Here is an 11,914-nt window from a genome sequence, read left to right as displayed (position 1 = left end):
GAAACTACGATATGGAGACTCTTGAGACATGTGTGTGTGTGTGTGTCCATGTGCTATCTGTGCGCACAGGCAGGCAGTGTGTGTCACAATATCCTGAGGATGATGAGAAGCAGATAGAGGAAGGGGAAGAGGCCCCAAAGTGTCACAACTCATTTATCAAACGATCTCCTTTCTTTGTTACTTCTTCTCATCCACTCTTCTTCTTTTTAAATTAAACTCTTCTGCTTGAAACCCTCCCCCCTCCGTTACTTGTCTTTGCTACCATCCTCTCTTTGCTAACTCCTCTCACCTTTTCTTTTGCACCACATTTTTCAAAATGTATTAAACATGGGTCATTTACAGCAGGGCGATGTGGGAATTTAGGACTTTTAGTCATGAGAGCGATAACGAGGAAAAGAGTGGAAGAGAGAAGTGTATGGAGACAAGATAGGTGGGTTTTTATCCTCATCTAGACGTGGACAACTATTTTGAATACCATATCAGTGGTGTACCGTACCAGTGGTTCCCAACCTTTTTTGTCTTATGTACCCCTTGAGCTGTTTGACCATGCCTGTTGATGATGCTCCATCCAAAACTGAGGAGATTGTGGTGGATCCCAGGTCAATTGGGGATCACAGCATGGTTGCCATACATGGCCATGACATCAAGCAAGCAGGTCACTTCCTACAAATAGGCCTACCTAGGGGTCCACTTTGATAGGGAACCTAACTGGCACACGCTTGTGGCAAGTGTTTTGTGCAAGAATCCATCAGCGCCTCCATTTTCTTAGAAGGCTCCGAGCTTTTGGTGTATGAATAGAATGTTGATTTTTTTATAGAGCGACCATAGAGTCCATTTTACGTTATGGCATCACCAGCTGGAATCCTAACGGTCAAATCTAAATCTGAAATATTTAGTCTGGTCAAAACGGCATGCAGGGAAGATTATGGGAATGCCCACCCCCCTAACCCCCAAGACATCTTTTCGGTAAACATAGTTTTTTATTTTATATACATACACACACATATACACTTACAACACTTAGGAGCAAGGAGTACACTGTGAGCAGGTTGAAAACATGTGTTGTATGGCATCTAACAGCCATTTAACATTTAATGGAGTGCTTTATAATCCCCCTGCACAGCTACCCCACACACAGACTAACATGTAACCCCCCACCCCTCCCACGCATACACACACACACACACACACACACACACACACACACACACACACACACACACACACACACACACACACACACACACACACACACACACACACACACACACACACACACACACACACACACATACATACAGGAATTAAATGTCACATCTGTTATCTACATTGGGATAGATTTGTGACAGCCTGGCTTTAGAATAATGGAGCCTGTGCAGCACCTTATGAGACCCAGCCGAGCACATGATGTTGTAGAACTAACCCTATCAACTGCTCCAGCCCACCAATCATCAGAGAACTCAATACCTACTTCCTCCTCCCAGGCTGATTTAGCTTTCACAACATATTTGTTATCAAATGACATAATGGAGGAGTAAATCTGAGATATAAGTGATCTCTCGAGTGAAAGATGAAGTAATTCCTCCCAAGGGAGCAGAGTTGGTAGAGAAGGAAAAGAGCGACACAGAGGTTACACAGTGACGTATCTGAAAATATCTGAAGAGATGTGAACGTGGCAAGTCACATTTATTTGAAAGGGATAGAAAAGTAGAAAATATGTTATCAAAAGGAGGTGATTCCTTTGGATTTCCATAAAGAAAAGGGAGAGTCTAAAGAAGCGGAAAATAGATGGTTAGAGGTTATAGGACCTAAAGTTATGGCAGAAGAGAAGTTGAAATGATGTTGGAATTGATACCAGATTTGAAGAGAGGACAGGACAACTGGGTCTTTTGTATAATGAGAGAGAGAAATTGGATAGGAGGAACATAAAAGGGCAGAAAGAGATGTAGATGAAGCACATGATTTGGCCTCAATTGAGCACCAGGGCGTGTTAGCTGAATGGAACCAAAATAATAACTTATGAGAATTAGCTGCCCTATAATAGTATAAGAAGTTTGGAAGCGCAAGGCCACCAGCCAATTTGCATTCCTGTAGAGCAGAACTACTAATTCTCAGATGTTTACCAGACCAGATAAAAGTAGAAATCAACTTATTTAAAGACATCTTTGAACAGTCCACCATTTGGCAGGCCAACAAGATTTTGTCTGACCCCTCCCATGTGTTGAACTCTGAGTATGTGCTGATGAACTCTGGGAGGAGATAGAGGGTCCCTCTGTGTAAGCACAATAGATACAAGCATTCATTTCGTCCTCTATCAGTTACACTGGGCTCCCTCTAGAGGTCAGACAGAAAGACAGGAGGCTCTGAGATAGCTTCACAGGCTCTAATACCTGCTTGCTTGCCTACATGTATAGTTTTAACATTCACTTGTTTGCTAACATGTACAGTAAGTCTAACAATCGCTTGTTTGCTTGCCTGTAATGTAAAACATGATTTACTAGTATCGTTTGTAACTGATTGCACTAGAACTTATTGTATTTTGAGTTATTGCATGATGCTTATGGCCTGAGAGGTATGCCTGAAACAAGGCAATGAGTATAAATGACTGTGACTGTCTGTCTGTCTGTATGTAGCTTACTGCAGCATTTTTAGTCTTCTACTCCAAGACAAATTTCTCCCATGGGAGACAAATAAAGTGAACTTTGACCTTGTACAAGTAAATCCATACAAAATATATGTTTCACTGAACTGCTGGTGTGTGGGCGTGGCCTCCTTTTTTCCTTTTGTAACCAGGCTCCCCTAAACCTGAATCTGGAGCGACAGCAACTAGATGTTTTTGAGCCATTTATCAGTCATGTAACAGCTGACACCTGTTGGGGACAACTAGTTACGGCGTGCACCTGCAAGTTTAACAATGGGCTTAAGAAATGACTTTTGAAAAGATTTATTTTTCATTTTGGAAATAAATTGAAATCCAAAATCCTCTCCATGTCGCCCCTGCAAGCTGTTCACGTACCCCTGGTTGGGAATCACTTCGTCCCAGCCAGGCCTGGGCAAGAGACGCGGTGGCCCTGTGAAGAGGCTCTGGCCTGGTAGGCCTGTTCGGTAATACATCCCTGTCTCATAGTAGGATACATTCTTAGGTAATAAAAGTGATTCCTCATTTTGTTGTGGAAATCCTGAAATCTTCTCAACCGGCGTCTTAACTGATAAAGGATTGGTTTCCCATGCTATTGACTACGGTTAGAAAAAGGAGCAGGCAAACACAAAAGGACACAATGTTATGCATCTAAACAATATGAGGCATTATTTGTTTGTTGCTCCTTTATTTATACGCATATCATCTCAAAACACTGTACCACTGCTATCTTTGGCAACAAATCAGAGCGACTACCCTTCGCCTTTCCCACAGTTTAGCATTAATTCTTTTTATTTTTACATTTGAGCCTTTACTTTTGTAATTAGCGTTAGACTTGACTTCAACATGAAATCAGATTTAGTAAAACATTATTTTGACCCTCCAGTCAGAAGACTACAGTTGAGGATTAATACTGAAGAAAGCCAGGGTTCAAAACTTAGCACAGCCCTATAAATAATTCTAAAAACTTCATCAACAGCCTATATTCACAGGCCAGTAAGGCTAGGGTTCAAATCGTTTTGGGGGGGGGTGGGGCGGCATCCAGCAATGAAATAAGACAAGTCAAAAGGAAATAGATTTTCAGCACACACCCTCATGCACCACAAACAAAGGCTTATCAAGATCATGATCCTATATACGACAGCAGAATAAACAATACAAATAAACAAAATACAGCATACTATGGAAAATAGATGAAATGCTTGAGACACATCGCACTTTTCCACTTGGCCTACAATCTTTTCATTAGGTATAAATTAGTATTCCCCCTAAAACATTAACTGCGTTAGGTGCACTTCATCTCACCGACTACCTTAGACACTGTTAAATCATGATATATATTGGATTGTGAGTGATTATTACATATCGAGACTTCTAGCAGAAAAAGAAAAAGAAGAGAACACATTGTGTTAGTGTATCAGACCTGCTTTGATGAATAAGTGCCATGGAGGCTGAGATTGCACTTTGCTGACTATGTGCCTTGCAAGTTCCATCAATAGCATCAAAAGTATTTGAAAGGGGGTTTCAAATACAGTAGTAAGGTGTGACCTAGGTCTCCTGTATAGCGTTATGTGTGTGTGTGAGTCAGATCATGCTGGGGGCGGCGCTGTAGAGGGTGATGTCTCCCGTCACCCGCAGCAGGGTGACCTCCTCCAGGCCGCCCACCCTGTGCTCGTACTCCAGCAGGTGGCTGCCGTCCACCGCTACTTTAAACGAGTCCTCTTCCACAAGGATCTTCAGCTGCAGGGAGAAATCAAGTGCACTTTACTCAAGTACTTATGTACAATTTTGGGGCACTGGCACTTTACTTGAGTATTTCCATTTTGTGAGACTTTATACTCCACTAAATTTTTATTTATTATTATTTTTATCATCAGATAAATATATTCCACTACATTTATCTAATGGCAGAATAATGTTTTACATGTAAAACATACAATAAGCTCAGAAGATATGTTGCATTGTTAGAAGAGTAGTAGTTAGACCTAGTGCCACCTGGACCACCCTACAACTTTAAAATACTTTTGATACTTCAGTATATTTTACTGCAAATATTACTAGACTTTTACAGTTTTGAATGGAGTTTTATTGGATGTTTTTCCATGTTATTGGTATTGCTACTTTTACTTATTATTACTTATTATGGTATGTGCATATTCTACCTGCTGAGGGGGATTGATAGAGCAGCTTGATGATGTTGAAGGGTTGCATGTTCCTTGACCTCGAGAGCTCCTAAATCTCATTCAAATTTTAGGAAAAAGACTATGCAAAATAAAGCCGCTGTAATTTTGAAGGAAACCAGGAAGACTAACACTTAAGCCCCCCTCTCTCCTCCCTCCACTCCCCACTGAGCCAGTAGAAACCAGGAAGACTAACACACTTAAAGTCGAACTGAACCTGTTCATCACGTGCATAATGAGTCCGTTTCAGACTGAAAACATAGTTTGTCTAAGATGACAGGTTGAGAGGCGGGTCATAGTATCATGTCGATGATTTTATTTGACAATTCTGGGGACTGGATTGGGCTTTGACCAATCCTGGCGTGTTCCGCCTCCAAATCGAGTGCGATTCAGTGTGTTGTGGTGCTCCCCTCTGGGAAGAGCCTTTTGACGGGAGGCTGAGTGGCTGAGTGGAGCTCAGCGACCCGCAGGCAGCCAGCTGCCTTCGTGTTGCCGAGCGGAGAGTGCAGCACGTCGGCCTGGAATCTCCGAAGTGCGACCCCTGACAACCAAGCTCTCGGATGCGCGCGCCATTATCACTGCTATAACGATACGATATCCCTGGAATGGGCGTTTTAACGAGCCAGTTACATTTCTTTGCATTATAGTTTTTGTTTTTTATCCATGTTTCTAACAATTGGCCAAGTTAGTAGTTCGTTTATGGGATAGGAATTCTGCCAGATGACAGGCACTAGGCGCCATTTTCGACTTCATTTGGAAGAGAAAATTATCCAGAAATTAAGATTTGATTGACAGCTGCATGTCGTGATATGATTGGTTGAAATGGGGTAGAAATTTGATAGTACTGGGTGACGTTAGCAAACTGTAAATTACTGTTATCAATGAAATCTTGAAAAACGAACTTTTGATGTGAAAAAGTGTGAAAAACTAAAGAAATTAGATTGTTGTGATTTGTTTTGCATACATTATTAAATAGGTGCACTGCATAACCAGGTATTTGAACTAAAGAAAAGTCATTCTTGGGTTCAGCTCGACTTTAAGCCCTCCTCTCTCCTCCCTCCACTCCCCACTGAGCCAGTAGAAACCAGGAAGACTAACACACTTAACCCCTCGTCTCTCCTCCCTCCACTCCCCACTGAGCCAGTAGCAATTTGGCACGTATGTAGTTGGAAATCCTGCTTCAGAGTTTGCCTCAATTGAGCTGATGCTCGAGACTCAACACTGTATTTATATTGATGCTCGAGACTCAACACTGTACTTACATTGATGCTCGAGACTCAACACTGTACTTACATTGATGCTCGAGACTCAACACTGTACTTACATTAATGCTCGAGATTCAACACTGTACTTACATTGATGCCACTGTAGCAGAAACTAGAATGAAATAAAGCTGAAAAGCTGTGCCAAACAAACGTTAATATCAAACTATGCATCGCTTATATTATATATATATATATATATATATATATATATATATATATATATATATATATATCTATATATCAAGCTAATATATATCAAGCTGCTCTATCAATATATATTATATATACTGTAAATATATTATATATATTTAAACATTGTGTTGTTAGTAGAGCCCAACCGATATATCGGTCCACCGATATTATCGGCCGATATTGCCCAATAACCGATATATCCGTATCGGCCGACATGTTGGCCGGTATTGCAGATATTTATTTATTTTGTATTTTTTAAGTTATAGACAGCATGTTGTGTATATTTGATCTTTTTTCTTAACTCAAGTTATATTTTATATTTGTTCTATTTGTGTTTTTGTATTTCTAGTTATTAATAATTAACTAATGCAATTCATTGCATTGATGTCATTTTGGACAATAAAGTTTATTGATCAGCTGTAATATATCCTGCCTACAGTAGATATCTCAAGTCATATCGATATTGGATTTTTTTTTACTCCCTAATATCGGTATCTGCCTCAAAAATCCAGTATTGGTCGGGCTCTAGTTGTTAGGAGGCTGAATAATAAATGCAAAAAGTCAATATTTTACATGCTCTACAGACTCCCATTAAAACGTGTTTAAACTAGAACGACCGCACTGCGGATTTATGCCTCCGCCATTAGTTCATTCTTGAGTCCAAATCGCCATTTGAGGCAAATTGGAAGAAATTCCGTCAAGGCGCTCCTGAGATGTTGCGTTAGAGCTTGGAACTTGGGTGTGTGAGGTCACAGTGACCTTGAACTTTGACCTTTGATAACCAAAATGGAATCAGTTCATCTTTGAGTCCAAGTCGATGTTTGAGGCAAATTTGATGAAATTCCGTCAAGGCATTCCTGAGATATCGCGTTAACAAGCTTGAAAATGGCGTTTGAGAGGTCGCAGTGACCTTGACCTTTGACCACCAAAATCGAATCAGATCATCCTTGAGTCTAAGTCGATGTTTGAGGCAAATTTGATGAAATTCCGTCAAAGCGTTCCTCAGATATCGCGTTAACGAACAACGGACGGACGTACGTCCGTACCTACAGACAACCCGGATCCATAATGCCTCCGGCCTGGCTATCGCCGGTGGAGGTATAAAAAGAGAAATGTCTCGTGACTGATATGATAAATTAGTTTTTAAGTAATTTAATCATATTACGGTATTGATTTTGATCAAAATTACCAGGATAATTATTGGGATAACAGTATATATATCGAGGTAATTTTGGCTAATTGTATATGAACTTTTGATATCAGCATAGGCCTACTAGGCTCAATGATGTATCAAACACCCTAAGCTTGTGAGTTTGACAGTATTAGCTACAGTTCCAGTAAGTCTACCTCAAAACGATGGCCCGGAGCGAAGGGGAAGCCTCCTTCCCGCTCCTCTGGTCCCCAACATCCATCTAGATTGGAGTTTCGGACAATCTGCTGTTCAGGAAACCGAGGATTGAAGTGAAAGATGACGTCTGGTCCTTTGATGAAGTCAACTTGGAACCTGCAAGTAAAAGGCCAATGAGACTGAGAACTTCAGAGAGCAAAACATACAGAAACCACCATCCCGCATTAAGAAAGTTTTAATATGGCATAAACGACAGAAAAATAACAATCATTCACTTTGCAAGATAAGTTCCACTTGTAGAAGACAGGCTTCTGTAGAATAGAATTACAAGAGGAGACTCTCTAGGGCCTCGCCTGCCCTATTGGGCGCGTGCGTGTGTTGCTCACTAAATGTTATTGCATTAGTGATGTCACAATGCCTCCTTGTGTGTGTGTGCCCCCTTATATCACTGATGACATAATCAGTGTGTGTGTGTGTGTGTGTGTGTGTGCCCCCCTATGACATCACTGATCAGTCTTGTCACAATGCCTCGTGTGTGTGACATCACTGATCAGTCTCGTCACAATGCCTCCATGTGTGTGCGCCCTTATGACATCACTGATGACATCACATCATTAACTAATTAAAAAATCTGGCTCCGTCAGGTCACCCGCACGGGTGCCCTTTACACACCCTGAAGGTATCAGCCCGATTGCACGTAAAACGGCATAGCTGTGGCCAAACAGAATTTGAAACAAATATTGCCCATACTCAATTTTATATATAGATAGATGTGAAATGTTGCTTTTGCCATGTGCTTAGATGGATCAAATGTAGTTATCAGTGCCTGAGTTATGTTGAGGTATCACTGACATCTCTGCAGCAGAATTAAAGTATGAATATACTGAAATAAATAAATACCTGTCTGCTCCGGGAACAGGCTCTCCAACTATCGTGATTAAAAGTCGGGGCATAATTCCAGCATGAAGTGGGAGATCATGGGGCACCATCTGCAAGAAATATTTAAATTTCAGAACGCTACATTTACTATGGTAGTTTATTTTGAAATGGTGTTAATTTGATCCATATGACTAATATATAATATAATATATGAAGCAAAAGACAGAAGATGCAAATGGTGTTTACCCTGTTTATAATAGTCCTGGGTGGGCAGAAGTAGAAATGATTTTAAAAGAAATCACACCAATAGTCTAAACTAGGGCTGTATACGTCAAATCATTGGGCGGGGGTGGAAAAATCTTAAGTTGAACACTATTCAAAATGTTGCACCTCGCCCACATTCCTACTCCAACAGCCAATGAGTCATCATCTCCTTAGTTTAGCACTATCTCGCAAATCACTATGATTAGCGGGGTTTAGGGAATGATTAGCCAAAGATAACGACAAAGCTGATCAACAAGCTGGAGCTTTTTCATCTTTTACATGTACAAGGCACTAACAAAATAACAAAACTGAACTCCAACCACAATGATGGAAAACAAATTAAGATTTTTTTTAATACAATCATGTACAGAAGTTACAAATTAACGCGGGGAAAGTGGGAATATACTTTTTATGACTTTATTGGTGAGGGGTGTATGTTATTATTACAAAAATAAATGTGTCTTTATAAAGTAAAAAGTAAAGTGGCAAAAATCATATACTGCACTTGACTGAAACGGCATCAGATCCCCAGGCAGATCTAACACTAAACCACTAACTCCATGTATTCAGTCTTGGTACATTTCCATGTTGACTAATAAAACCATAAGTGCAGGTGATTGCAGGTGCAGGTGTCCTTGTCCGACTGAAAAGTTGATTTCATTGCTTTCACCAAGAATATGGTGGATTATATCTGGGCTGAAAGACAAGAATACAGTTTTGATGACTAAATATTCATTTTGTTGTTGTTTCTACTTTATTTTTTGCTTTGCACCCCTGCAGAGCCCAAGACCAAAAGAATCCAAACGCAGCCCTCACCGAAGACTCAACACCTTCCAGAGAATCCCAACAGGAAAGCAAACAAACTTTTTTTGTCCACCAGCCTCAGTGGCAGGTACACACCAAAATGATCAGTAATAATATTCACTGTTTTAGAAGCAAACTAATACTACAACAGAATAGGACATCTGATGGCTGGTTCCCTGCTAAAGTGGCTGGTAGAATAATTTACCATCAACAGTTATTCCCCACCCTGAATCCCAAAGACAGACACAGCAAGTAAGAAGATGCTCCACTGTCACTAGAGCAAGATCATCCGCACAGAAATGCAGCAAGCAAGCCAAATGTATTGTTTTAAACAGTACTAATACCCACCAGCATGCCTCCAGGAGCAGAAGGCCCACCATATGGCCCCATGGGTGCTGGAGCAAAGGGGCTAGGGGCCGGAGGGAAACCTCCCCCTCCAGGTGGTCCCCATGATCCAGGGGGGACGGGAGGAAATGCTCCACCAGGGAATCCAGGGAAAGCGCCTGGACCGGCTGCAGGGGGGAAGGCACCTGGGCCACCCGGTCCGTACATCCCATTCCCTCCTCCTGGCTGACCGCCTGGGAAAGGCACATTAGGATAAGGCCCAGGGGGAGCTCCGGGGCCAGAGTGAAACGGTCCAGTTGGGTATGGAACGGGGGCTCCAGGTAGCTGTCCTGGAGCTCCTTCAGATGGGTACTGCCCTGGGAACTGCCCAGGAGCTCCAGGGCCACAGGGGAACTGCCCTGGTGCCCCTGGACCAGATGGATATTGTCCAGGTATCCCAGGACCTGGTGGGAATCCACCAGGACCTGGTGGGAATCCACCAGGCACTGAAGGAGGTCCGGGGTATTGCCCTGGTGCGCCAGGACCAGACGGGAATGGTCCCTGACCTCCAGGATACTGCCCTGGTGCCCCCGGGCCAGACGGCCCCCCAGGAAACTCACCCGGAGCGGAGGGCTGGGTCGGAGCTCCAGGGGCTGAACCGGGCCAGCCTGGGTTTGTAGCAGGAGGAATGGTGTTGGCAGGGACAGAGGGGTTAGTGTTTCCTATTTTGCTTGCCTGGCCCGGGACATCGTCCAGTATGGCATCTGACAGCTAAAGCGAAAGATAGAGGGCAGATGACTTTTCTTGCTCTCCACAATAACATAACTATTGTTTTTATAAACTATTGCAAAAGCTAATGAAAATAAAGTAGTTAATTTAAATTGAAAATAACAATTAGCTATAATTGAATCAAAACACCATAAAATAAGTAAATAACCATTAGCTACAATGTAATCAAATCACCATAATTGAGTGACAGTAGTTATTTAAACTCACCGAGAAATCTGCCATGATCTAAGACAAAACACAAGACACAACTTTAATTAGTTTTTATTAAATAGTTATGACAACTAATTATAGCTGGCACCACATTTGAAGGCATGTCACACTCACATACACATACTGTAATGCTCTATGTATGAGTAACTGTTTCCAACCAACACTGGTGATCAAGCAAATCCATGTAACGTTAACGTTAGTCAGACTGTTGAGAGAGCTGAGAATATACACAACGATATGCTAAGCAGACGCTAACTGTTATGGTCTTCAGTGGAACATTAGTTAGCGATTTAGACATGGATCTAACGTTAGTTAACTGGTGTTACATATTATACTTGGCTAGCTAGCTAGCGGCTAGTTAACGTTAGCTCACTTGTTTATTTTAGCTAGCTGCTAGCTAGACGAGGGCTCAAAAGTACAGGAAGTAGATTTTTTCTTGCTACCTCTCCACAAGACAGACTCCTTTCCAATGGTAGTGGCCAACAACGATTATTTATCCAGTTGTGAAAAGCAGGTAGCAAGCTAATTTAGCTAGCTACTGTAGCATAGCATACAACTACAGGCTCCACACACAACTAGCTTCAGACAGACAGAACTCTTGAAAAGGAAGCGCACACACGCCTTGATGATGACGTATGCTAGAGTGGGCGCGTTCCCAAAGGCGGACACACAAACACTTTTTGCTTTGCATTGCTGCGACTGTGTCACAAACAAACTGCAAAGGGAAAGAGGATACAATTATTTGTTTATTATCGGCTACCAGTTATCTGTTATTAAAAAAACAATTTAACTAGATAGTTCGATTGCCTTATCTCACCGTTTTTTGTGGACATTTTCGTTTTGTAACGTTTTTCCATTCGTTTTTCACAGCCCAAATTTCTATTTAGTGTAAAAGCAGGGCAAACGCATGTGTACCAATAACATTAATGAGGGCCTGCTTTACCACCTCAAAACGGTTATTGGCGTCAATGGTTGACAGAAATTAATATGAAAATAAAATACTGATAAATAAACAAACGAG

The 11,914-nt window shown here is 41.6% G+C and overlaps 1 protein-coding gene across 3 annotated transcripts; it reads right to left on the bottom strand.

Annotated features, from left to right (window-relative positions):
• Window positions 1–3,322: 3,322 nt before the first annotated feature.
• lgals3a (lectin, galactoside binding soluble 3a) lies at window positions 3,323–11,498 on the bottom strand. Of its 3 annotated transcripts, XM_083633497.1 has the most exons (7): window positions 11,337–11,498; window positions 10,891–10,908; window positions 10,515–10,665; window positions 9,919–10,148; window positions 8,524–8,612; window positions 7,623–7,779; window positions 3,323–4,378 (listed from the first exon to the last, which is right to left on the bottom strand). In XM_083633497.1, the coding sequence occupies exons 2-7, from the start codon at window positions 10,903–10,905 to the stop codon at window positions 4,223–4,225; spliced, it is 798 nt and encodes a 265-aa protein (XP_083489623.1). In that variant the 5' UTR covers window positions 10,906–10,908; window positions 11,337–11,498; the 3' UTR covers window positions 3,323–4,222. The 3 variants fall into 3 exon arrangements, with proteins under 3 accessions (XP_083489623.1, XP_083489622.1, XP_083489624.1); XM_083633496.1 differs by having other exon boundaries at window positions 9,919–10,665; XM_083633498.1 differs by lacking the exons at window positions 3,323–4,378; window positions 7,623–7,779; window positions 8,524–8,612 and adding an exon at window positions 9,092–9,462 and having other exon boundaries at window positions 9,919–10,665.
• Window positions 11,499–11,914: the final 416 nt, after the last annotated feature.

This window comes from Poromitra crassiceps (genome assembly GCF_964638095.1).
Source record: "Poromitra crassiceps genome assembly, chromosome: 3".
Classification (NCBI taxonomy): Eukaryota; Metazoa; Chordata; class Actinopteri; order Beryciformes; family Melamphaidae; genus Poromitra; species Poromitra crassiceps.
Note: the sequence above shows the minus strand (reverse complement) of the source record. Positions and strands in the feature narration are given on the sequence as shown.

Excerpts from the sequence above, each read along its gene's own strand:
- lgals3a (XM_083633496.1), bottom strand. Across the intron at positions 8,613-9,918 it reads CTGCTCCTGGAGGCATGCTG|ATGGTGCCCCATGATCTCCC; the intron begins GTGGGTATTAGT and ends TATTTCTTGCAG. Across the intron at positions 7,780-8,523 it reads CCTGTTCCCGGAGCAGACAG|GTTCCAAGTTGACTTCATCA; the intron begins GTATTTATTTAT and ends TTTTACTTGCAG.